Source organism: Lissotriton vulgaris, chromosome 12, assembly GCF_964263255.1.
Source record: "Lissotriton vulgaris chromosome 12, aLisVul1.2, whole genome shotgun sequence".
Classification (NCBI taxonomy): domain Eukaryota; kingdom Metazoa; phylum Chordata; class Amphibia; order Caudata; family Salamandridae; genus Lissotriton; species Lissotriton vulgaris.
Genome location: NC_141700.1, coordinates 129,795,104 through 129,822,047, shown reverse-complemented (window position 1 = coordinate 129,822,047; position 26,944 = coordinate 129,795,104). Strand labels below are relative to the sequence as shown.

At 43.9% G+C, this 26,944-nt stretch overlaps 1 protein-coding gene across 1 annotated transcript in view; it reads left to right on the top strand.

The window, feature by feature from the left end:
* Nucleotides 1-26,944, top strand: part of INTS3 (integrator complex subunit 3) — a 677,967-nt gene that overhangs the window by 542,744 nt on the left and 108,279 nt on the right. The window contains exons 24-25 of the mRNA XM_086947563.1: nt 20,410-20,523; nt 21,821-21,869. Coding sequence (XP_086803689.1) covers nt 20,410-20,523; nt 21,821-21,869 — 163 coding nt within the window. The remainder of the gene's footprint in view (nt 1-20,409; nt 20,524-21,820; nt 21,870-26,944) is intronic.

Below are 26,944 nucleotides of genomic sequence, written 5' to 3'. Positions count from 1 at the left end.
TCGCCTCTAACTCCACGAGAGAAACATACAAGATCGTTAAAGAACTTCTGAAGATCCCTGACCCTCCATTACCCCAAGATCCATCAGTGTCCAAGTGTAATGAACTAGCCATCTACTTTGATCAAAAAATTAAAAATATTATATCCACCTTACCCCAAACGGAGAGTCCTGTCTGTATTGAAAACCTGCTCCTGGACACGGACCCTCAGCTTAACGCCTTTAATCCGGTTTCCATGGAGGACTTCCTCAAAATCCTATCCGGCATTAAAAGCGGCTCCCCTAGCGACCCAGTTCCGCTGCGGTTCCTGAAACAGATAGCCACCTCCATTGCCACCCCGGCAACGGAGCACATTAATATCTCTTTCCCAAGGCATCGTGCCGCCCAGTTGGAAAGGGGCCATTGTCAAGGCCCTTTTAAAGAAACCTCATCTCGACCCCCTCGAACTTGCTAATTTTAGACCAATCTCATTACTCCCTGGACTCAGTAAGATCACAGAAAAAGTGGTGAACCACCAACTTTCCCACTTTCTGGAGTCCAATGATCGGCTGCGTAATTCTCAAACCGGATTCCGCCCAGGCCAGGGAACTGACACGGCCCTCCTCTCTGTCATCGAGGAGGCAAGGCGCATTCTTGATTCAGGAGGATCAGTGGCAGTGATCCTCTTGGGCCTGAGTGCGGCCTTTGATACGGTGAATCACCGTATCCTTATTCAGCGCCTGGCTGAAGCAGGAATAAGAGGGTCTGCTTTGACCTGGTTAACATCGTATCTCTCCAACCGCACCTTTCAAGTTTGGGACGGCAACCCAGGATCTGCTTTATACCCCTCCAGTGTGGGGTGCCGCAGGGCTCATCCTTAAGCCCCACATTGTTTAATGTGTACCTGGCCCTCCTCGAGGACGTGGTTGCCCCATTTGGGATCATAATAATAAGCTATGCCGACGACACTCAACTGGTCGTCTCACTCTCCCAACTCGACCAATGCCCTGACAACTTCCACTTATGTCTGACAAAGATTTATGCCTGGATGTGTGACTCCTCACTTAAGCTAAACGGGTCGAAAACAGAAATCATGTTTTTAGGCCATAAGTCGGCCTCAATGCCCTCCTCCTTCTGGCCGGCTTGTTTAGGGGATCCACCTACCCCAAAAAAAAATCAAAAGCTTAGGGTTCTGGCTGGAGCAGGACCTTTCGCTCAAGACACAAGCGAAAAAGACAGCAGGTATCTGTTTCGGTTTACTCCGATCTGCCCGAAAAGTCCTTCCCCTCCTTCCGTTTCACTCTAGGAGGTTATTGATACAAGGTCTAGTTCTTTCCAGACTAGATTTCTGTAACACGATTTTTTCAGGAGCCCCTGAAGCTACGATTCACAAGCTTCAACAAACCCAAAATGCTGCTGCTAGGCTCTTAACGGGTATCTCCCTCATGACATCAGCAAAACCTGCTCTTAAATCGCTTCATTGGCTCCCTGTGCGGGAGAGGATTATTTTCAAATCCTTATGTATCACCCACAAAATCCTGCAAGGCAAAGGACCCCCGATTATGAGAAGCCTAGTCACGCCCTACAAACCCAATAGACCCCTGCGCTCAGACAAAGGGTTCCTGGCAACGGTGCCGAGAGTCAAGAAAGCACGCTCCGGAGGCCGTCGCTTCTCGGTGAACGCGGCCTCACACTGGAACTCTCTCCCACTGAAACTACGCGCTGAACCTGGCCATCTGCTTTTCCGGAAGACACTGAAAACCTTCCTTTTTCCTAAATGATCCCCCTCTCCCCCTGCCCCTCCTGAGTATGACTCTGTCTTAGCGCTGGGATGCCTTCTGGTAACCATGCGCTTTACAAAAACACTATACAATACAATACAATACAATCTACTATTCAGTGGCAGAGAAGTAACGGGGAGTCATACAAAACATGACCTCTGTTATGTATCCCTGTCCCAAAGGTTTAAAAAAATAACTTACCAACCCCCACTACCTTCCCTCTCTCTCTTGCAGCTGTGCTTTCTGCATTTCGTCAAAGCAGACAAGCAGGGAGCGCCGTCGGTCTGGTCTGGAAGGCCTTTATGAGGTAGCAGCAGGCAGTAACCAGTTATCACCTGTTACTCTATCATAGATGTGGGTTATGAGATTCAGAAACTAAAACAAATGATGGAGGCTATCTATGAGAGCCATACATAACAAAAATTAAATAAATGCTTTCATAAGCTCAATTACCAGATTACTGAATAATACAGACTACATCTTCTAGTTACAAAACTATTACTACCAGCGAGTAGCTTTTTCCAACTTCAAGTACCATACAAACAATGCATTATTTACTCTCCTAGTGATCCGGTAGGAGGCATGAGTCCTTATATAAGCACACATTTCCAAAATCAGCAAATAGAAGGTAGGCATTCTTCGCAGCTAGCACTCAGACATTTACAAACAGGAACCCCATCACTTGATGGTCCGCCTTGGACCCTGACTTAGACATTTTTCTCCAGTGTCTTTTTCTCTCAAAATGCCAAAGACCCGGATTCTTGAACCAGTTTTGATCCGAAATGCTTTTTTTTTTATTTTTATTTTTAACTCAGATGGTGGACGATGTTTTCATGTTAGGTTCCCAGATTCTGTTTTCAAAATGTAAAAGCACCTCATAGAAATCAATATAAGTAGTTCAGATCTGTCTGCTTGTTTGTAGAGGTGCTTCTGTCCATAATTTATCTTTATGGTTAGGAACTTTAGTATTTTTAATGAGGTATCATTGTAACCTTGTGTCACGGTGCTTTACTCAAATTATTTCATTGCGCTTTTTTGATGTGTTAAAGACGAGGGTTACTCTTGTTGAAACTCTCACTTGAAAGCTGAATATTGTGTAAAGTATCCTAATTGAGCTCCCTTTCATATTATGCATAAGATTGTTCTTTGATACCTGCCCTGAGGAATGCATGTGTTTCCCTTTTTATCCAAATGCCATAACTGATGTGCATGTCAACTAGTTTATTTCTGTTGCAGTCTTGTTCCCTCAACACGTTGTACTGCCTTCATGGACTTTGCGTATTTACATTGGGCCGGGGATAAAACGAGCTTCAAGGTCATTCTTTTGTTACAGACCATTTATAAACCACAACTATGCCTTCAGTGTGGTCTCTCGTCTTATATGATGGTAACAAAAGCTTGACCAGGGGCGGCCTTAGGCATGTGCAAGCTGTGCACCTGCACAGGGCCACCAAACCCCAGGGGCCGCCACACCACTATATATCCTTAATATAATAATCCTCTGAGGATGGATACATATTTGCGTGGCGGCCCCTGGCAGGGATTACCCTGACCCCCCCTCTTCACTGGCCTCCGCGCTCCGCCCCGCCCAACCTCCTTTTCCGGGGCCCCCTACCTACGCTCCCTGCCCAGGGCCACCATGAGCCTAGAGCCGCCCCTGGCTTTACTAAGGGAACACCATGACTCCAGGCTTCTTCTTGAAACAGGGGCCCTTCTGGGACCGCGTAGTCAGGGCAGGCATGCCGCCTCCCAATGCTAATGTGTACTCTTCTACAGGCTGAGTACCCAGAAAACCCTTTGCAGGACTCAAAGTGCAAGGATGTAAGGCTTCTAGCGAACAAAACTACCAGAAGCTTAAGCCTGATGCTGTCAACTCCTAGGCCTGACCTCCTCTCAATGGCAGCTCCCAGCACCGCAGCTCTCGTTCACTCCACAGGGCCCAGGGAGGAGAAGTTTCTCCTCTGTTTCTTTTAGAATCAGTTGTTTTCATCAATAAAATCCTCTTTATTTCTTGGTGCACACCTAGAACGTAGGTTTTGTTCCTCTAATACAGTTTTAAATTGTTTCCCAAATCTCTTCCAGATCCATAATTCCTCTCGTTTTAGGAGGCCTGCTCCTATACACAGGAGAAAAATACCCTGGATGACTCCCAGGCACCGATGGTTGCTTAATTAAAAGTGGATAAATGTATTTAAAAGCCTTGTATGGAGGTTCTAGACTTAACAAGGAGTGGGGGTTTTCGTTGTACAGCCACTTCAATTCCGCGATGTTAACCCGTTCATTTAATGTGCTTTATAATGGATACCTGGATGCTGACTTCTCTTGAGCATCCTGGTCTAGGTTATTACTGAAGCAATGAAAGGGGCACCCTGTCGGTAGTTTTCACATCTAGTCTAAACTTCTCGTGAAGAACAAGGTTTTGATAGCAGTGCCTGGCCACTTCTAGAAACCGAGAAATACCAGCTACCCATAGAATTAGTTAGTGGTGCATTTATAATGGAATTCACGCTGCTGCAGTTTTGCTGTCGGCAGCCCTGCAAATATCGGGTGATAACATTGCCTAACATAATGATGCCTATTTTATTCAGTGAAGAAGGAAGCAATTAGAGGGAAGTTGCCACAGCAACTTTGTGAAATGCAACTGTCTCTCTCAAATGTAGGTTAGCAGCAAGCACTTAATTCCCTGACCTCCATGCCTTTCTCAACAACAGTGTCCCATCTTAAGAATGTTCTATAGGCTCTTATTTTGGATTTCGCAGTGATTGTGAATACGCTTGTGCTGATACTGTTCTAAAGGCTTCTGTTTATGTACACAATTTCTCACAGCTACAGCAAATCTTTGTATGCAACAATGCTTGCTTTCAGACAAGAGGAAACTGGTTTCAGGTTCTCTGAGGCCACAGGGTTTATTGCATTTTAATATTGCTGACAGAAAGACTGCCATTTGATTTTAGGATTCTACTGGAAGTACAGACACCCGGTTTCACTGGTGAACCTCAACCCACTTAGGTTAAATTCAAGAAAGAATAAGATCCTTTTAGTTGGTGGTTCTTTCAGGAATGGTCTGAAATGGCATCTGACAAGTCTCCAGACCTTGCCACAAACGTCATGTTAAGCAATTTGAAATCTAGGTTTTACTGACTGTTGTTGTTCTTATCTAATCAGATGAGCAGAGTAATGTTATCATATTTTTTTCTGCTGGAAACTGTTGCTAGAGATCAGTTCCTTACATTCTGCAGTGTTGCCGGATATTCTGTCTAAGTGACGATATGGACATTTCTTTATTTAGAAATGACCGAACTTAATTGATTACTTGTCGTGCAGAAGGTGGAGCAAACCTTTTCTTTGAACTTGTTCGAATGGCTCATAAGTCACTGCGTATTACGTCCCGGCTCTGGCTTCCAGTATTCAAAAGATAGAAATAAGAGTCTGTGCCAGGTTCATGGAGCAAGTGATGATCAAGGTTCCTCCATTTTTAAATTTAGGATGCATAAAGCTAATAGACACCTGAAGTTTGCTTTTAGTTGTCAGTACCAAAAAAAGAAAACAATATAGACCTGGTGGTCCTTTTTTTTTTTTTTTTTTTTTTTGTATATGGTAACCAAAGCTTGCAACAGGCTGCCACTCGCGATTTGCCTTAAACAAATACCTTCTGCTTGTCAGAAAAGCTCTGAAAACTTGGCTTTTTCTTCAATTATTCTCTGGGTACTTATTGAGTTGGCTTTCCAGTCTAATCCCTAATGCTAGGACACCATCGTCGTAATAGTATTCTCAACAAATATGTAATCCAATTGCCTCAAGAGTGTTCAGTTCGTAAAAGTTTGTGGTAACTAACATTTAATTCGTCAGTTGTGTGTCGAGTAAGGGACCTGGAGATACACGATGTATGGTCCCTCCTAGCACCTCGCCAACTGTGACCAGCATATTAGTATGCAGTATCTCCTATTTGTTTCCTGAAATCTCCTATCATGGGCACTTCTGGAAACCTGATTTTACCTCTATCCCTCTCTGACTCTCCTCCACTCACGTCTACCGCCTCAAGTCCTTCTCCCTCACCCCACCCTTCCTGCCCAAAAAGTGTTAAGGCTTCTAGCACCTGCCTCCATTTTGCTTTCCTGTTCCTCCAGCACTTTTCTCTATGTGTCATATAGCCATAATTTGTTAAATGTCTGTAGTTATCCCATTTCTAGGATGAGCACTCACCCCTGCTTTCAGTTTAATAGTAAATAGTAATGGTGTTGCTGAAGACAAATGTTATTCATCATGATAAAATGTAAAAGGTGCACATTATAACTACCAGTATAGTTTTTAACCCAATAATACTTTAGAAAAATAAGGTAATCACTACACACATGTAGGTTGCAGAAATAAAGAGGAAAAAGTAAAGCTGCTTTTCTCAATAAAGTAGTTAACTACACATTTCTGTAAACAAGGCTACGTGATAGAGTAGTCATGGAGTGCTTTGAACAAATGGAGTATACAGTGCAGCTTTATAAAATGCAGATATTTCTGCACAAAAGTTCTGTGAAAAATATGGGACATTAGACATTGTTCAGGAATAAGTAACTAGAGACTGATTCTCTTTCAAACACAGGTCAAGGTGTGTTCAAGCATTTTTTTAATGTTATATTCTGTTCTCATCATCTCACCACCACTCCCTGCAGACACCCAATCCCAGTTAAAAGGCCAAGATCCTACTTTGACTAGCCTTCCCCCAGTATCTAACCCTTCATGGATAACTGACCTCTTGTGGGCATTCAGCCACAGTGGTTCAGTAGCTATTGCGTATGGTCTTCACACCCATGCATAACTTCTTAAAAGCGAGCGTGCTCTCTCCAGAGAGTCATTCTTCCTTAGGAGGACCACCACATACTACGTATAACCTTCACTCTGTAGCAAACCTTTTAAGGATAACTAATCTTTCGTGGTCAATCAACGAAACATGAGTTGGCAAGTCCCTGCTATGAACCGTCTTCGCCCTGTGAACCGCCAATCATGGAGCATTTACTCCCATTACATACAAGACCCATTAGAAGGGCAAGCATGTTGCGAAAGCTTACACCAATTAGCAAGCAGTACAGAAGCTATAGATATTGGGTATGAATGTATCTCGCTGAATACCTTCCAGTATGATAAGCATATGGCAAACTCACATTTATTGCATGATGTCTTGAGTGATGTCATTTGAGATGTGATCAGTGATGCCACCAATGATGCCATTGAACATGTCATGAGTGATGTAGTATGTGAGACCATAAGCAGTGCATGGCAGGGACACAAGTTATGATTAGGTTGCTGAAGTATAGCTGGCAAATTTGAATGATTTTCTAGTTGTAAAATGTTATGTTATGAGTGAGAGAGAGAGAGAGAGAGAGAGAGAGAAACTTGTTTATTTAGACCATAGTCTTTTAAACAATACAAACAAAATGCAAACAGAATCGGACAAAGTACGAGCAGACAAAATATTCCTACGTCATAAATAGCTAAAATTCATATTTGTTAAAAAGAAAAAAAAGAGAAGGTTAAAAGAGGGTAACACCTCCTGATACACAATTCATTAAACCCAAATTTTACCAATGTTTTCACATATCTGGAAGAATAAAAAGACAGATTTAAACTTTATAAAAGGCTTAAAAGAACTTAAAATCAGTGCCCATCCTTCGATATCTCCCTACCAAAATCTTTTACGGCCTTCAGGAATTTGCCCAATGCGATTGCAATTTCTAGCGAATGCATCTCTGTTAGTAAGCCTATCGCATGGGCACGTGTAAATGTCTTATGTGATAGGAATATAGGACGTAAAAACAATTTCCTTAAATCCTGTACAAATGTGCAATCAAGCAAAATGTGCAACATATCGTTTCTTATACCACGCCCACACTTACAATTACCTTCTGGAGCAATCAGTACAGATTTTAATTTCCCGTCTATCTTCCAGGGGTTGATCCCAACCCGGGTCCTTAATATTTCATGTCGTAACCCTTGGTTAGGCAATATTTCCAGATAAGGGAACCAGCCTTCATTTACCCATGAAATCTTTAACCACTGTACTGACTTTTTCTCCTGCATGTAATTTAGGTCCTGTGACCTTGAGAGCGACTGGCCTTGTTCCCTAAGTGTTTTCTTTGTAAAGTGGCCTATCAGGGTGTTATGGGCAGGACTCAATTTAAGACGCCCTGATACTTTCTGGAGAGTCTTTCTAACCTCCTTTGCCCAGCCAAGATTGCTTGTCAGGATTTCCTCTTCAAACCATTGTGAGACCTTAGGTGTCACTCCTGGGTCTTGGCGCTTCCAGAATCTTGCTAGGGCCATTTGAGATTGTACACTCCAGGAAATCAGCCCTAGTTCCATTCTGATTGCTTGAACCATTGTACAATTTGGTAAAGACAATAACATTTTTAAAATTTTTCCCTCTTCCTGTTCCCACGTATGTTTACCGCTCAAGTATAACACTTCTGCCCCATACAATACTTGGGGGGGGATCATTGCTTCAAATGCCTTTATCATTGGTTTGTGTGTCATGTCTCCATATTCTTTATTAAACTTTTTTAGCCCACAGGTGGATGAGAATGCTTTTGCCTTTTGAGCCTCCAAATGGGTGCGCCATTTTAGTGCACTGTCAAACCAGAGGCCTAAATATCTATATTCATTAACTGTCTCTAGTTTGTCATCACCCAAAAACCAATTGAAATTCTTCTTACTCTTCCCAAAACATAAAACCTTAGTTTTCTCCCTATTTACAGTCAGTATTTTCCTATCACAATAGTGTTTAAAAGCGGTTAATTTCCTTTGAAGTCCTATTTCAGTTTGATCCATGATCACTAAGTCATCAGCATAAAGAAGGCAAGGGACTTTATGGCCATTCATTTTTGGGCTTGCACTTCTTTCTACTTCAAGGGCAGCGGGGAGATCTGCCAAAAAGATTGAAAATAACAGGGGTGCCAAGACGCACCCCTGTCTAAGTCCGTTCCCTACTAGTATCTTGTGAGTTAGTGCCCCCTGCATATCTCTAATTACCTGGGCCCAGTTTCCACTGTGAAGCTCTTTTAAGATCATCAACAAGCCAACCGGTAATCCATACTTTGACATATCTTCCCAAAGTTTATTTCGATCCACAGAGTCGAACGCTGCCCTAAAATCGACAAAACAACAATGTAACTTCCCATTTTGTTCTATCGATTTCCGGGCCAGGGCCCATAGGGTGAAGCAGTGATCTATTGTAGAGTGGCCTTCTTTAAACCCACCTTGTTCCACTGGGATAATTGCTCTCTCTTCTGCCCAAATCTTTATTCTACCCAATATTATCTTAGCAAAAATTTTCTCTCCAATATCGAGTAGATTAATTAATCTATAGTTCTTTGGTGCATTAACGTCCCCTTTTTTATGGATCGGCCTAATTATCGCACCCTTCCAAGTACTAGGTATTATTCCTGATTTTAGAATTACTGAAAACATGTTAGAGAAAAATTCCGCCCACCATGATGTTCGTGACTTAATTATCAGTGCTGGCAGATTGTCTGGACCAGCAGCTCTTGTTAAGTTAAGGGTCTTTATCGTCTTCAGTACATTTTCTACTGAGAAGTCAGGTTTTAGATCGTCTACTTGACCTCTCCAGTTCCCCTGCAGTTCCTCTTCAATTTCTCTACCCGCTGGGTATAGTTCTTTCAGGTAAACCTCCCAAGCACCCTCTTCTACCACACAGATCATTGAAGCAGCTGAGGCCTCTGATACTGAACGGACTAGTTTCCAGAACTGCCGTATGTTCTTGGATTCTATTGCCTCCAGAAGTTTCCCCCAACAGGTATCTTTATGAGCTCTTCTTGTACTATTAAGAAGCATTATATAATCTTTCTTTAATTTGGCGAGGCTTTCTGCTGTAGCCTTATCATATTTTTTACGCAGACTGCGTTGTTCCCTCCTTATTTCTCTTTTCTTATTTAGACATTCCATATTAAACCAATTGCCTTTCTTAACCTGTATGATTTGACTGCTCTTGCCGGCCTTTACATCTGTTCTAAGTTTAACCTTAATGCTTTGTACCACTTGATTTATCTTATCAACATACCAGGCCAAGTCTAAACCAGCTGCACATCCTAGGGGTATCTTTTGTTGGAGCCTGGTTAACTTTTCTATATATTCTTCAGTTAGCCGTGTTGAGATTCGCCTAGGATAATCCATCTGTTGTATAATTACCTTCTCGGTGACAGTTTCGTTAAGATAGGCCAGCACCAATTCTAAGGTGTTGTGGTCGCTATCTTCTGTATGGTTGACCCTGAACCCCTTTATTAAATTGAAATTCCATGCTGGCATGAACACATAATCTATGGGGCAATATTGTGACCCTTGTTTAAAGGTTTTCTTAGCCGGGCGGTCTGGTGGGAACCTACCATTCAAACAGAAAAGGCTCTTGGTCGCCAGATAGTTCCCCAAGTTTACATCATTCAAAGAGCATGAATTTTCGGGGAACTTTGCTTCCATTATATCGTTTGATTCTAAAATTTCCCGATACATGAGATCAAGCCGCTTAGGGTTAAGTTTATGATTAAAATCTCCTAACAACAAAATCAAATCTGAATCGTACTTTTCATACAATAGATCTAAGTCATTCTTAAATTTTCCCATTTCAACCCCATATTCAACCTGGGTACCCCATTGCATGTACACATTGAAAAGCAACACATTTCCATACTTGTTACCTGCAGCGGATAGGGTTATTCTACAGCAGAGTAGCCATTTACATGTTACAGTGAGCTTGGACACCTTTTTCACCAATTTTGTAGATATTAGCGTCAATAGACCCCCCGCCGGCCGTCCTGAACTAGATTTTACAGCCGGTCGGTAAACTTGACGGAACCCTTCCACTATGGGGGGCTCACCACATAGCCAGGTCTCCTGGATACAAATAATCATATTATTTTTTGCTAGTTCTTTTAACCGTTCAAGTTTTATCTGATTTCCTAACCCATTTATATTCCAGGAGACTGCCTTTAGGCCACATGGCTGCCCAATTACCTATTCCACATCGCTAAGGGGCCCGTACCTATTTGAGTCCTCTAAGTACTGCTTGGAAGGTCCTGGGGGGCTAGTGTTAAGGCTCCAATTCTTCCAAGAGTCCTCAGTAGCAGAGTTATTTATTATAATATTAAGGTTTCCCGAGCTTAGCCCTGCTCCTCTTTCTAACAATCTTACTTGGCGTTTACCTAGCCCAGCATGGTGCTTTAAAAAAGCTTTGCCTTGCGTTAACCTTTCTTCTGCCCCTATTTCTTTAATCGGTACTAACCGAATCCCTGCTTTTAGTATCTCACTTTCTGCTCTCTCAATAGCGTTTTTTACCAAGTCAGAGTAGACTTGAACCTTGGTAAACTCTTTTCCATCGGGCATTGTTTGAAAGCCCACCTGGCGAAGATCTTTTGTGCCGATCCCTTTCAAGTTAGGGCAGTGGGCGAATGAATTAAGAAGAAGTGATCTATTTAAATAGGAGCTCTTCTTCATTTTTTTCCCGCCCCTTCCCATTTTTACTTGCTCAAAATACAGCCATTGGTTTCCTCTTAGCTCCATTCCTTTTGATTTTGGCCCCCTATGAAGTTGTTGTGTGTTAGTTTTAACTTCTATAGCATTCTCGTTGTTTTGCTTCCCCTTATTATTTTGTTCTCTCTTTCCCATGCCTTTTGTTACTTGCTTCCTTGCCAGGTTCTCTATACTTCCTTTTCTTACTCTACTCGCTCTCTCGCTCATATTTTTTGGGGACTTTGATTTTAACACATGTTCCGTTAGGGTTATTGATTCCTCCAACTCTCTTACTTTTCCCACTACTCTGCTTTTACCCTTTCTCTGCACTCTTTTTCTAATGGGTCTCCCCTGTCTTAATAGAGTATGACTCTTATACTCGCCCCTTCTTTTTACAAGCATAGGCCATTTTGAGATGTAAACTTCATGGTTTACGGCTGTGGGTTCTATATTCCCAACCTCCCCCCCCCCCCCCCCCCCCCCCCCTGTAGCTGATGTTTGCTCGAGGTCGGGAACTGATCTTATCATTGAAGGCATTTGCCCTCTAATTCCTTGTAGTTCACCCTGAATTTTTGAAAGGTGCGAGTTCTGAGTTTTTAAGATGTCATGATTTAACATTGTCACTTCCAAAATTCCCTGGAGTGTTTTTTGCAACATTAAAATCAGATCCAGCATTGAGGAGGCCGGGTTTGTTGAAATTTCTGGGTTAAGCTGTAGCGATTGGTTACAGTCTTTAGTTCCCCTGGACCCTGTTGTGTGCTCCTCATACGCCTCAAGACCCTTTGAGTTTCCATTCCGGACCGAGGTGTCGTCCTCTTCATGTTCTTGATTTTCTCTATTTGATCCCTTTGAGTCAAGTAACAAGGACAGTTTTGGTGACGAGGATAGTCTGGGTAGCATTATGGAACCATTATGAACACTTAGGGACTGTAGAGATTGGTTGGTTAAGTTTTCCGGGTCCCCCAAATGTTCCTCAAATATGACGGAGGTGCCTTCCTTCCAGGATTCCTCTCCGGTTGTCTCCACGTCCATCGCAGGGGGCTTAGCTGGTGAGAAGACCTTTTTAAAGTGTTTTCCCACAAAGTCTTTCAGGGAATTTGATGCTATGCCCCCCTTACTTCCTATGTGCGATGTCTCCTTGAGGATTTTCTCCTTTTTCTTTAGAGTGCGTTTGGCCCTTGGTTTTGGTCCCTGGTCACTGGGGCTTCCCTCCAGAGTGTTTTCATCCATTGGGGGGGCTTTAGAAGTCTTATGTTATGAGTGGCAGTGTCACCTAACTATAACGTCCCTTTAACCTTTTTTTTTGTTCAGTGAATATATATATAATCTGATAGAACTTCTAGCCGCAGATTCCTTACCTTAGAATTATTTCCAGGCATCAGACTGGATCCGGTCATTTCTTGTGAGCAGGAAGGACGGCTTCAAGCCCTGCTGTACCCGTCATCGAAAGATGTTGGTGACGGACCCTCATCTTGTATGAGACTGGTGCCTGGAACTGGACCATGATGCGAAGGCCTGTATCTATTGCCGTTCCATGCTTCCCAAGGCATTGAGGGAGCAGTCCCTCAAGCTTCTTGACGCCCGATGTGCGATGCTGCGACTTCTCCATCCCGATCGATAGGAAGGTCCTGGACTAGTTACAGAGCCCGCAGTCTTAATCGCATTTGAAGTTGTCAGGCCACTCGGAAAGTTCCACTGCAAGAAGAAGAGTAAGAAGTTGAAGAAGTCTTCTGCTTCGCCTCTTCGACTTTGCCTCGTCCGTTGGCTGACGAAACGGGGGAGCGTCGCCATCTGAGGCCTGGCTCTGCATTAGAGCCGATGCCTGGGTCAGCTCCATGCTTCCCTGAGTTTCTGGGAGCCAGCGTGCCTTAGGGCCCTGATGGTTCAGAAGGGGCCCCCACTGGTTCAGGAGGGGCCCCTACTGGTTCCATGACGGCAGCTTCGATGCAGGTCGGGTCCCTTGGTTTCACACATTGGTCCGGTCCAGCGCCGGAGATGCCACTTCGACCTTTCTCGCGCCGGCCCTGATTTCGACATTCCTGGCGGTGCTGTCTCCATTCTGATTCCAAACACGGAGCCGGAGGGGCGTCGTCTGACACTGGCTCTAGCTCCAACTGGAGCAATGCCTTCCAGGCCGGAGCCTGAGCACTTTTCCTATGGACTAGGACTCTGGGAGGTTTGTGAGGGTTCTCTGGACCCTGAGGAATACCAGCCTTTAGATCCCCAAATGGACTGGTGTGAGGACATGGCAGAGGTCAGTTGACTGGACACTTCTCCAGATATTGGCATTCTTTTTCTCCCTATCATGGCTACGGAGGAAGGAGCTTCCTTTGCAATGGTAGTAAGAAGGGTGACTGGGGTCCTTGACCTTAGCCTGCCCTCAGTGACTGTCAAGACGAATGTCTTGATGGGAGATGCTTCAGCCGAAAGTGTCCCCATCAGAACTGCTTCTCCCATTTAATGAAACCCTTACAGACATTCTGCTTTAGACTTGGTCCAAGCCTAGCACAGGGGTTCCTGTGAACAGGACAATTGCCTGCCGCCACTGCACTGCCCCAGGGAATCCCAACTTCTTAACAGCACATCAAGGTCGGTGGTCCAAGCCTGTATTTCCCTATGTAAATCCTGGCACGTTCCCTACCACCACAGCGGAAAGAGAATCCAAGAGGCAGGATACTTTAGGGAAGAATATGCTTTCCTCCATCAACCTGGCACTGTGGTCCATGAACATGGCATGCCTTTTGGGTCGTTACTCCCATGCTCTATGGAATTGTCTTGCGGAGGTGCTGCCGTTGGTCCCAGTGGCGGCCTGAACCATACTCTCCCAGGCTGTTGCTGACGAGAGAGATGCATCTAAGTTCACGATCCGATGTAGACTGGATACTACCAGCTTGCTCGGCAGAATGGTTTCCTAGACAGTGGCCTTTGGCGCCATTCCTGGCTTCTCAAGAGTTATATATGGATGGGGTGACCCGTGAGACCACTGGAACCGGGTATTAATATGGTACATGAAAAGAATGGTCACAGTGGAGTTCAGTTACAATCCAACTTGAAAGAAACAAATTTAAACATGCATAAAAACGATTTAAACATCACCACAATAAATCAATGAATAATTGTGATTTAATTTTCATCACAAACCAATGAATCAATCAAATAGATAATACAATTGATGTAGGAATCAAAATCATGAAACTTGGTGCTCAAGAAAAGGGGAGGGGGTGAGTGTTTAGGAAGGGTTGCATGATGGTGTAAAGGAAGGGGAAGGAATATGTATTACCTACATCCAAGGATTGTAGAACCTTACTGAAGGTAAGTAACTTTTTCTACTGACGGATACTTCTACCTGCAGATTCCTTGCCTGCTTCATAGATTGCCTTCCTCTGGTGGGTCTAAAGCAATGGTCAAAAAGGAAATCCTGTTGTACAGAACATGAGACATGGCCATCCTTTCCCACTTATGAACTCAAGCAGTAACATTTAGTGAAAGTGTGAAGAGATGCCAGTAATGCCACACAGCCAATCTCAGCCTCTGGCACATCCCGTGGCGCCATCTCTGGTCGCAGATTTCCCCAAGATGTGCCTTTTTGACAAAGGCTTAGCACATTTTAATGCACAGAATTGTCCAGGATGATAAAGACCTCTTCTGGACTGCATTGTCCTTTTTGATGCCTACATACCCCTCAAAGATCCGGTGGTCGGAGTAGATCTCCTTTGTGCAATGAATGTATTAATTTGCTGTCCTCCTGGGGTCCAGCCTGTGTATTCTCTCCTCCTCTTTGGTAGGATGCGCTGGCAAAAGAAGGAAGGATGATGTACTGGACCCAGATAGAAAGGGGTCACCACCAAGGGAAGGAAAACTGCTTTAGTCTACGGGACCAACTTGTCTGGATATAAACATGTGAAAGGTGGACAAACACGCACACATTGCCTGCAGCTCCCTGATGCGTCTCATCAGTATAATGGAAGAACAGCCTTAAAGATCAACAAACGTAATTGACAACACTGCAGGTTTTTGAACGGAGCCCCCATCAAAAAGTCAAGACCAAATTCAGATCCCATTGGGGCGCAATAAAATGTGTAGGGAACAACACTAAATTAGTCCCTTCTTAAAAATGGTGACAATCGAAGACTTAAATAAAGGTGGCTGGTCAGGGAAACAAGTAAATGGTGAAAGGGCCTGCCCATCGCACAACCCTGCAGTGATAGCGAGACACAATGCACAATACATCAGCTAGATGTGCCTTCTGCAGGTCCAACTTTTGCTCTACATTCCATGCGACCAAAACTGTTCCATCTTTTTGAATAGACACAACCCCATGGATGGGTAGAACCATTCTCTGGTGACAATTGGAAGGAGGTTAGATGTCCTAGCTTCAATCCTTAGAAGGTGGAGGTCCAGGAAGCTGAGATGTAGAACTTAACCCTCTGACTGGAAGCAAAAGTATGGCCTGAATGGTAGACAAAGCACAGGCACAGGAAGTTTCTCAGGAGGTCTGTGTACCACACCCTACTTGGCCAGTCCAGTTGCAATCAGAAAGACTTATGCCCAATGGCAGTGAATCTTCCTTAGAAGTTAAGCAATCATGGGTATGGGATGAAGCACATAGTAAAGTGAAAGGATAATTCCACCTCAAACAAAATGCATGCCAAAATGCCCTTAAAAGGATACTGTTGGGCATAGAGCCCGGGTGCAGAGATGGAGACAGTGTTTCTAGCGGACATAGGAGAGCTATGAAAAGTTCCTGGATCCACTATGGCACCTGAAGATATTCAACGGGTGACGAATCTGAAGGTAGGAAGAGTATCCAGCAGAATGATTGTTACCGAAGATAAGTAACTTTTTCTTTCCTTTCAACAATTCGCTCTCCAACCACATAGTTAGATTTGGAGGGGTGTGGCACACAGACCTAGGCTTTTAAACTAACTCTGTGCTCTGCTAAAATACGCCCTCGACCTTGGTCCTTACTTAATTAGGCACCCAAGGAATCTAGAGGAATGAGTGGCAATAACTAGTAGTGCAAGAATCACTTGGTAACTATTGTAATTGCTGGAGTAGTCTTCTCGGTTAATGCTGTATTGTTCAACTGTGACTCATGAATCCTCTCATGTACCTCTTGTAAACATTGTCACATAACATGTGCAGCACTCTGATACCTTGGGGTCTAGCTAGCACTACATCAAACTCAAAATAATAATATCCGCAAAGCACAAATTCTACATTTTTGAAAATGGTATTGGAAAATGTAAAATGGTTTGAAATTTCACGGTTGGAACCGAACTGCCAGAAGTGGAGGCCAACGACAGTATCAGGCTTCTTCATTGCTTCCTGTAAAAGATTTCCTAACATCTTAAATAAGTGCATTTGTGGATGCTTTGACACTTGTCCATGCCCTCTCGGCTTTGCCGAAGGCCAGAGCATGTACAATGAGTGATCCGGTTGAATTCGATGGTGATGAGCCGGTATTTTTGTTGTTTGAAGAGGGGCAGGGAGGTATGCTTTTAGGGTGGGTGATCCCTTGAAGTCTGCTAGAGGGATTTCACTTGTTTGGAGGGTAAGATGCTTCCAAGGAGGGGGACTTCCAGCAAATAAGTATGAGTTTGAGAGGTGTGCCAAAACCAGGGTCCCTAAAATGATGGGGTAGGAGATGACCAAATTAGGTGGCAGGGTTTGCTAAATTATGCGGCAAGAAAAAGCGTATTAGGCAGCATAATACTGAAAATGTTGCGATAGTGTCCTCTCGTTATTTGATGATTTGTACATGTTAACACGATCTGGGCAAAGGATTCACCTCATTAATACCAGTCTGACACCCAAATACAGCAATAGGTACCAGAAAGGTGACCATTCAAACTTTGCAAAGGGGCCTTCAGTGCGCAGCTGCACGTTTTGTAGCCTTTTTTTTAGTAACTTTTGATCTGTTTGAGCTAGAAACCGATGTTTCTTTTAAAATCTGAAGATTATGCAGCAGATGCTGATTGCGTGTCAAATCCATCATTACGCAGAAAATTCTGTAGCCGCAAAATCCCAAGTTCCCTGGCTACACCACAAGCATCGAAACCTATGCCCCCACACTTCTTCTCAATGCCAGGCCTCCTTTGGGCCCATAGACTTTTACCTTAAATCCTGGTTTCTTTTACCTTTCTACCTTGAGTTCCTGCTCTATTTACCCCCCGTTTCCTCACCCCATATGCCCCCTTGACTCTCCAGCTCGTCCTTTTGTTGCTGCTCGCTGTTGGTCTGTGTATCCTCTTTGTCACTTTTAATGAAATCTCTGGCCCTGTGAATGTTTTTCCCTCCTCGGAGTTGAACGGGTGCCTGGAAGATCCAAGCGAGCCTCTTTGTTGATGTATTTCTAAAGGTCATTATTAACGATAATGAAAATTGCATCAGCTCCTGAGCGCAGAGGGCCCGGAGGCCTGCAGGAGAGTAATTGGATTGAGTTAGTCGCTTCCCTTCCTTGCCTTCCCTCACTCTGTACAGTAACACCAGTGTTCTTGCATTTTCAAGGCGCCTCTCCCCAGTTTTACTTTTGGCTGAGGATCAAATGGTTTGGTTCTCGATGCAACTGTCTTGTAGAAGAGCCGGCTTGCGGCTTGAATGGAGCAGAGATATTTTGGGCCCGCTTTTGTACCACAGAGCAGCGTCTGCTCGTTCAGAACCAAGCTCATTGTGGAACCCCTGTCATTGAAACCCGCCATGCAGAGTTTCAAACTTTGATACCTGTGCATTGCTTCGTTTCCTGGTACAGACGAGGCCTTATCGCGGAGGAAGGGCCCTCCTTAAAACTTTGAACACGTTCCAACAAACATTAAAATACATAGCAGGTGACTTCTTGTTTATGTATTGGTTTTCTCTTGGGAAATACGCCCTTGCACCTTCAGACTGCCAAAATGATAGATAACGGCGGACTTAGTTATCTTTTAATGCAGCAAATGTGTGGATTTGTATTTTAGGATCATTTGTCAAGCCCGAGGTTATAATTTGCAGATGACCGTAAATAGGCTGTTCGTTTGGGCGGTGCTGACCAGGCCTACGTTTAGTGAGCAGCAAAAAGAGGGCGCTGGACTCTCCCCCCTGCGGTGTCCTCCGTTCCAGGGCGGGTGTGGTCTTTCCGAAGAGCTGTCGGTCTGATCTTAAAATGCTCATCAAGCTCTCCACTGATTTTAGGGTTTTCGACCTGGTACCTTCACCATAAGCCAGGGTTCCTATTAAGTATAGGGTGCACTTTCCCTGTTTGCACCCTGGCGCACCTTAAAACAGGTGTGCCAGGCGCAAACAGGGAAAGTGCGCCCTATTACATAGAATGCTCTGCCCCCTGGGCAGCCGCAAACTCGTGCTACCCTGGGTGCAGCGCATTCAGGAGATATACGGAGCAGCTTTGAAGCAGCCGCTCCGTGTTTCACTGTGCAGGCAGCAACCCACCTGCACTTTTAAAGGGGATTAGGGATCCCCTTGCAGGCGGGTGCAGTGAGTGACTGCACTCACCTGCAAGAGGATTTCTAGGGGGTTTATAGGATCCCCTTTCCCCCCCTCCAGAGGGCTGCTATCAGGGAGCGACTAGGTGCGCCTCCTGAGCTTCTTTGCCTCTGTGCCCGCATCTATAATACAGCGCAGTCTCAGAGGCACAGGGATTCCCTAATTTGCATGGGGTACGCCCCCATGCAATACAGCGCCACCGCTTTCAGTATTACAGAAGGGTCCACAAAAACGTCTATTGCCCCTTCTGTAATACCAAAGTGCCCCAGGGACACGCAAAGCGGGTGTAAACACCTGTTGCGCCCCCCAGGACCCTTATTGTAATACGGCCCCAGGTCTCTCTTTGTGCAGTCCCGGGAATCTAGCAATTACTGCCATTTTGATAGTATTTTCTTGTCCGTGTCTCCTAAAAACGGGGAGTTTGGCTGATCTGCTTCGGCGCTTGCAGCAAAAGAGACATTCATTGTAGGGGCTAAGTGGAGCAAGCGTCCATTTCACAGAACCCCACCCTAAAAAAAGTGAGAGCTTGCTTTTGACATATACCTGGGGCTGTATTACACAAAGTGCCCCAGGGGCGCAACGGGTGTTTGCGCCCGGTTTGCTCTCCCTCAGGGCGCTCTGATATTACAGAAGGGCTGCAGACACTTCAGCCCTCTGGAGTCCATGAAGCCCCCTCCCCCCCCACTAACCTCCTCCCCCACCCCCAACCCCAAGCATTACCCTCACTGTCTGCATCCGCCTGCAAGGGCATCTAAAACCCCTTTAAAAGGGCAGGCGGCAACCCGCCTGCACTGTGAAAATCCGGAGCGGCTTCAAAGCAGCCGCTCTGTTTTTCACATAAATGTGTTGCTACCAGGGCCCGCAAGTTCACGGCTGTCCTGAGGGCAGCGCATTCACCATAATTCGGCGCATTTACCTGGATTGTGCTGGGCTCACATTTTAAAAGGAAAATACACTGCATCTCCAATAGGGCCCCCCGGCGTATTATGCGTTCTAAACCAAGTGATGCGGGAAGGTTAGTACATAAGGTGAAAAGATGGGCGTACCTTGGTTAATTCCCTTTGTTGAAATGTCACCACCCCTCGTCCACCCAAAACTTTTTCTCGCTACTTGCAAGATCCCCTGCGCAGTGAAGTCCAATAAATACAATTATTTTACTGTTCAAATGGAGGTGTTCACAGTCCTGAAACTGGAACCAACGCTCATCTTAAATTCAGGTTTAATTATCCTACACTGTCCTATCCCCCATTTAATCTTTCAACCCTCTAGCTCTGGTTCTACTGGTCTTTGTGTGTAAGTGAATTAGTTCTGTTTATCAGTACCTGAATTTAAAACTCACTCCTGATGGGTCTCAGTGACTGCTATTTCCAGCAAAGTTATTTCTAATGAATATGTAGTTTATGCTGTATTTGTGTAAAATGTGCCAAGAGTTCAAGGTCCTGCCTGCTGACCTTATCCTCTGTCGCTATGTACAAATGTGCCTTCCACGCTGCCATAGTTTGCACTGCCGATTATAAACTAAAGTAGCCACTGAGTGCACCTGACCACAGTCTGCCTTAGCTGGGCACCCTAGCCTGGCAGAAAGTTGACCATGCGAGTTTCAGACATTGTGTCGGAGCAAGTTCGTTGTGACTAGCCCTGGGTTTCTTTTCGCCCTCTTTCTAGTTCAGAGCCTGGATTGGGAGACATTTGAGCAGTACTGCACGTGGCAGCTCTTCCTGGCACACAACATCCCTTTGGAGACCATCATTCCAATCCTGCAGCACTTAAAGTACAAAGGTGAGTGACACTGGTGTGGCTTCACTTTACAAAACTGGGACGAACACAGTGGGCTGCCCTACCTGTGCTAAAGAAGAGGAGGAATGCTAAAATTGCTTGTGAGTGGGAAGAACAGTTGGACGATATATCTTCTAGAGCCCATAGGAAAGATTGTTTTAGAACAACACCGTAGATGAGGTGGAACTGTGCCCTCGCTATTTACGTTTTAAGGATTCACCCGGGGTCTCCGAAGTCTGGAGGAGATCTCATACGATCTTAAATCAATGGGGTAAAGAAGTGGACTGAGAACATGAGGGCTGGACTCTCGGTAAAGGGCCGTACAAGGGAAACGGCATGTTCTCAGCGCTGTCTTTCAGTGCGTTAGTCTGAATGAAACACATTATATTTATAGGTTCTGAGAGAATGAGACAGTGTGTCGTTAGGGTATTCTGTAGAGGAAGGAATGGGACTTCCACCAAAGGGTTTTGGAAGGGATATTGTACTATCATACTGAAATATTCTAGGGAAGAGCAGATGGGTGCCTGAAAGCATTTGTAGAGAAGACTCCCTTTCGATGTAGTCAGTTCCTGAGCAAGAGACTCCCTCCTGCAGTCCAGTCGAGCATTGTAGAACGCAGGTTTATATGACCATGCTGCGTACAATTACAACTAAAAGTTGAGGATCTCAGTACAGTCGCAAAGATAGGACGTGGCATTCGCTCACTGTTGCGGTGATTGGTAGTCTGTGTGTCTTCTAAAGGGAGGGAGACCGGATACAGTTGTGTTGTGGGAAGGAGCCAGGATCTCTATTCAGTGTTTTTGAGAGGATTATAACCCGGCATTCTAGTGATCTAGAGAACCAAGAGTTTCTCAGTACATGAGCCAAGAGGGGACTAGGCATAGACTAAGCGAGAAAAACCGGGTACCACCCTTCCAGATAACAGAGGAGAATACTAGATCTTGCTGTAAAATGTTCTAAAGAGGAAGCAAAAAAACTGGGCTTGCCGCATCTGGGTCTTAGACGAGGGCTGCGCCTTGCGGCTCTGTATTCTAGAGGTAAAGGGGCTTGGGTCCGCAGTGCAGCATTCCATAGTGGTGGAGATGCGGGTTGGGTTCATTATTCTAGAGCTCAAGAGACCCAGTCTCACTATTAAAGGTACAATGGGCTGAGCAGAGATGCACAACCAGAACCAGGGCTCTCTTGGTATTATGTCTGGTTTAATTGTGCAGATTTGATTCTGCATCCGTATTTTTCACATGAACACATAAAAAATGCAGTCTGAATTCTGAGAGGTGTTTTTTGTATCTTTCTAAACCAGAGCACCCTGAGGCACTGTCTTGTTTATTGCTGCAACTGAGGAGAGAGAAGTAAGTACTGCCTGCTCTCTGGCCCTGATTTGTGCCTGTGAATGAAAATGACATGCTTTCTGCCCATGAACATTGGAATTGTTTGCTTTGTCTGAATAAATGGGAAAAAAGTAATTTCCAGCTTGCAGCTTTGCAAGTTAATTTATGATTTCTGCTGGTCCACTGTGCCACGTTTAATTCTTCTTCTTGGCTGTTTATGAAGCAATTTATTGTGCATTTGATTAGATATCTGTGCCATCAGCATGGTATTGTTGAGAGTCTTTGGAGAAAAAAAAATACATTCATAGATATAGGCAGATGCACATTAATGCTAGTGTCAAACTAAGTTAAGAGATGTATCCATTCGAAGAAAAGCTATAAGACAAATAAAATGAAGCGGAAATAGATGTATTTAATTATTCTAAAGTTCCTACAAAAGGCAGATCAATTTTATTGCATTTGTGTAATTAAAAAAAATACTTTGTATAAGATGGATTATCGTGAAGAGGAGGTCTTGCTTGGAAATGTTGCTTACCTTGTTTGTGAAACAGCTTTTCAGGTCCATTCTGTCCACAAACAATGTACTTTAGCGCACTGGTATAACTGCTTGTTGTAGAGCGTATCAATGGTGTACAGCTGCTTGAACCGTTTGCATATCTTCCCCATTGAACATTGTTTTAAAACAAAGGCCACCTTAATCTCACTTTAGTAGGGCAGAAGAAGAAACTCGAGCAGCCAATCACTCAGATAAATTCAATGGCATCGGGAAGTATAGATAATTATTTTTCCCCCAGAACTAGAATCTGACGTAAAGTCAGGTTTTAAAAAAACAAAACAAGAAATAGTTTTAACAATGGGGAAAAAAAGGCATTTCGTCAAGATACAATACATGGCCCTATTCTTATTTATTGCTAGCCAGAACCTTCCCAAATAGCATACAGCACAATGTGAGCTCCTCAGTAGCCTCTGTTTATCCCAGTAGCTTCCACTCTGCATACCTAAATAGTGCCATCAACCACAGCGCAGTCCGCTTGTTCCTGAAATATAAAGATTTAGGCTAGACATGATATGAGCTTAATCAATGCTGCATTCAGATGAAGTCAGTAGAGCTTCCAAAAAGTGGGCTCAGGGCAGGATCTAATTCATTTAAACCTCTAGAAAATGCGTGGTGAAATCTGACCCAAAAGAAAAACCTTTGTAGCTGCTCACTCTAGTATAGTATTTGCCAGTCACTTCAAGGCGAGGGAGCAGATTGGAAACCGGTTGACTAATTAGCAACCCAATACGGCAGATATCAGGACACCATAAAGCTTGAACTGGACCGCTTGGATTGATACTAGGTGGCACCACTGTTGCACGCCCTAATGACTTAAGGAGCTTCTTCGCTGCCCGCCAGATACGGACATTCACAGCCGTTTCTTTAGTGCTCCACACCAACTTTTGTCCTGATGAAGACCCCACAATGAGGAACTAATAACCCTGCATTTCTCTGGGTCGAAACGTAGACTACCTCATATCCTCACACCATAGGAACAGAAGAACTTGATTTGTCGTGACCTATGTGCTATGTTTATAGGGAACTTTTGACCGATATTAGGCTGTAAAGGTCCAACTGTAAATGTTATGAGACCGTGTTCATGTCACACCACCTTTACCCAGTCCCCCACTTACCCGATCACCCCTATTTCCTCATAAATACTTTCCTTTTTCCTCTTTTCACTGAGAGCACTGTAAATATCGAAATGTATTGAAAGGAGACTTGTATTAATGCTTTGATTTACAAAAGTATTGATTGTGTAATTTTTACCTTAAATAACGCAATTGAGATTTATGGATAATTATGGATGCTCTGAATTTCAGGAGCACTGTGTAACATTTTTTGAATACTTGGCAATTAAATATGTTGAATGAATAAATCCAGAAATAACCTCTTGTTGGTGAATCATTAATGTAAATCGAATATAAGAGGGACTACCTCGACCATTCCTCTAAACGTACTGACACTTTGACCCACGTCTGGGTAGTAGTTCTCCAGGGCTCACCCCGTTGAAACTTAACACACTCTAGTATAGCAGCAAAACATCTGGCAAAGGAAATCTACAGAGACCACTGCATTCCTAGCTTTGTTGGAACACAGTGTAGCCATTTTGATGTATGGTAGCAGAGCCCTCATGTTTCAAAGCTCACTTGAGCTGGTTGATTTCTGATCAGTCAAAACGACGACCATGCCGAACGGCTTCTTCTTCTATACTGAACTTCCTTCAGAGGGAGTGCCCGGCTCCAGCTTCATCTCCTCCTAGAGAGAGTGGGAAGGTTAGCTTGTAAGGCTTTCTGCATTTTTGCCATCAGAATGGCATCATGAGTAAAGGGTGTAATAGGTATTAAAGGATTATTCATCTTGGGACTTGTGCCCAAGTCACAATGTAGGAAGATCTGTAAGACCAACAAGTGTACATTAAATCACATTGGACCGAGCTCGACCAAGAAACTCTTAAGTTAGATAAGTTTCTATCTTGTGTTGGGGTCTAGTTTGTAATATTTCAAGTTGAGAAAGTCTATGAAGCAAAGGAGCTTTGGAACCGATTTCCCTTGCTCATACCCACTTCCAGTGTCAGATCATCACACGTGTTCTATGCCTGTGCTATGGTTCTCCTACAAGACCACGTCTGTTCCATGACTGAGCCCATTGTGCTTGCTAGCTATTAGGAAACAGAGTTTAACCCCTTTGCTGCTTCTGTCGGCCAACAGCTGTCGTGAGCACTTCCTTCGTAGTGCTGCGCACGTCTGTTGGCCGACGCGGCCCCGCCCGCTTAATAGAACGTTCTGCACCGGCGCGGAACGTTCGAAGCAGCAAACGCGTTAAGGAATGGAGGAGGATAGTTCTTGGGGAAAGGATTGTTTGGGGGGAAAAAGGTGGAGCTCCGTCGGATAAGTTCAATCTCAAGGCTTTGGTTTTGTTACCAGAAAAATGCTCCAGCGTTGAAAGTGGTATTCTTTTTTCAAGGGGTCCTTCGTGAGGTGTGTTTGTTGCCAGTGCTCAGATTTCATAGTGTAAGATCGTCTGTTGTTATTTTGGAATCCATGTTTACCATTGGCATAGGGGAGGCAGATAGACTGGTTTACTGTGTCTGTAAAGAGTTCTTAACTGATGTATGCTGGCGTGGCAGAAGTTCTAGAGTCAGAGAAAACATTTTGTTGTCTGCCTTGGCCATAAATGGATAATATACTGCTTTCAATATGGAAATTTGCCATTTTGTAAAAAAAGAAGCCATTCAACTGCATCACTTAATTAACACTATTGGTTTACTTTATTAGTGATTAGTGGCAAGAATGCATGGCGTGCCTTCACAGTGCCATTTGTGTAGATGGTAGAGTATTTTCCACTAAAAATATACCTACACCAATGTCTTTACTCCAAAGTAATATTCCCCAACTCCCTATGCTAGGGGAAAATATGCTACCAAGAACGTGATCTGTCTCATGTAAGGAAGTGGCGTTGTACTGCTTTTCGATTGCCTGATTGCATACAGTGGGCGTTTCGCCTTTGAAGACAGGACTACACAAGCCTTTGTTTCACATTACCAGTTGTTCGGCCTGTCCATTATTGCCCGTGCTTTTGTGAATGATACACTTTATATTTGACAGCCAGGTTTTTATAAAGAAATGTTCTGAGCCCAAGCAATGAGCCAAAACGCTGAAAATTTTACAACACTAATATGGTGCCAAGTTCTCTTCTTAATACAAAATCAACCTTTGGTATATGAAAATGTTCATTTGAAATGATTAAGGCTTGGTTTTGGTACCGCATTTATTGTAAAAATTGTTTATTTTCCTGCTGTGTTTATTTAATGAGACAATGACTCTCTCCTCATGACTGTTGGGTATTCATTAAGTGTATATTACAGTATTTTTTTGTATTCATGAAGGCTAGCTGTTATATTAACCTGGTGGGCGACATGTTGTATTAAGACTCATCTAGGCAGCACTCTCTCTGTCTCTTCGAGACATGCTGTTTTCAGGTATGGACTTTAAGCTCCGCTCATTTTTCAACCATCTTTTCAATTGGCTATGGTTACTTCATTTGTAAATGGTGGGTTTTGATTTCTTTATAGGTTTAGAAGTCCCTCCTTTGTGCCGCCTTTTCTCCTGTTGTAACCTCCCATGAGGACTGCCCTCGTTACATGTGTTGCTACTCAGTATGTTGTAATTTCAGTTTCTGAGCACTATTTTATTAATGACTTTCTCCAAGTGGCTGTTAATAGACCGGACACCCTCTCCCGCAACCCACCCTGCAGTTTAACTGCACAGTGATGCTGCACACGACCCATCATCTTTAATAATGAAGTTCACACCTTTCTTTTCTTCTGCATGACTCGTCAAACTCTATTTTTTAAAATTCTATTTTTTTAAGTAACGCAGCACGCCACTCTTAATCTTAAACAGTGTCGGCCGCATGACTTGCCCAACTAGGTTTTTTCATTATTCGGAAAAAAAAATTGAGCAGCGGAGCACGCCATTTTTCTTCTCTTTGTTTATATTTGCGTTGCATCGTCTTCCTACACGTAGTAGCCATTCTGTGGTAAAAACATATGCAAGGTTTGCACACAACACAAGCGCTTCATGGCAGGCGCTTTATTTTTAGTTTGCATTGGCAGCGCGTTCTGTGGTACAAACATTGAGTTGGTTTGCTCCCACTTCAATTAATCTCCCCGTGCGGAGCCGTCCCCAGACAACCACCACCACCACCACCACCTCCTACCCGTTGCTGCTTTTGTTTGCTTGTTCAAGTAGCTCTCATTCACGACTGGATCACTATTACTTAACGAGTTTTAATCGTCGAACATTCCCGTCTTGGACCTTGACATCTTTCTATTATTTGCATCACTTTCCGTAGCAACGATTAGGACTTACTTTTATTTAGTTTAATTATTATGAACGTAATTTTAGAATATTTCAATAACTTCAAACATAGCGAGTATGATGGGTTGCATATGTACTTAGCACATAAAAAAGAATGGTTTGTACTCTTTCAAAATGGCTGGCACTTCTGACCTATAAGGGAACGTGCAGTTCGATGCCATGTTGGTTTGCTTTCT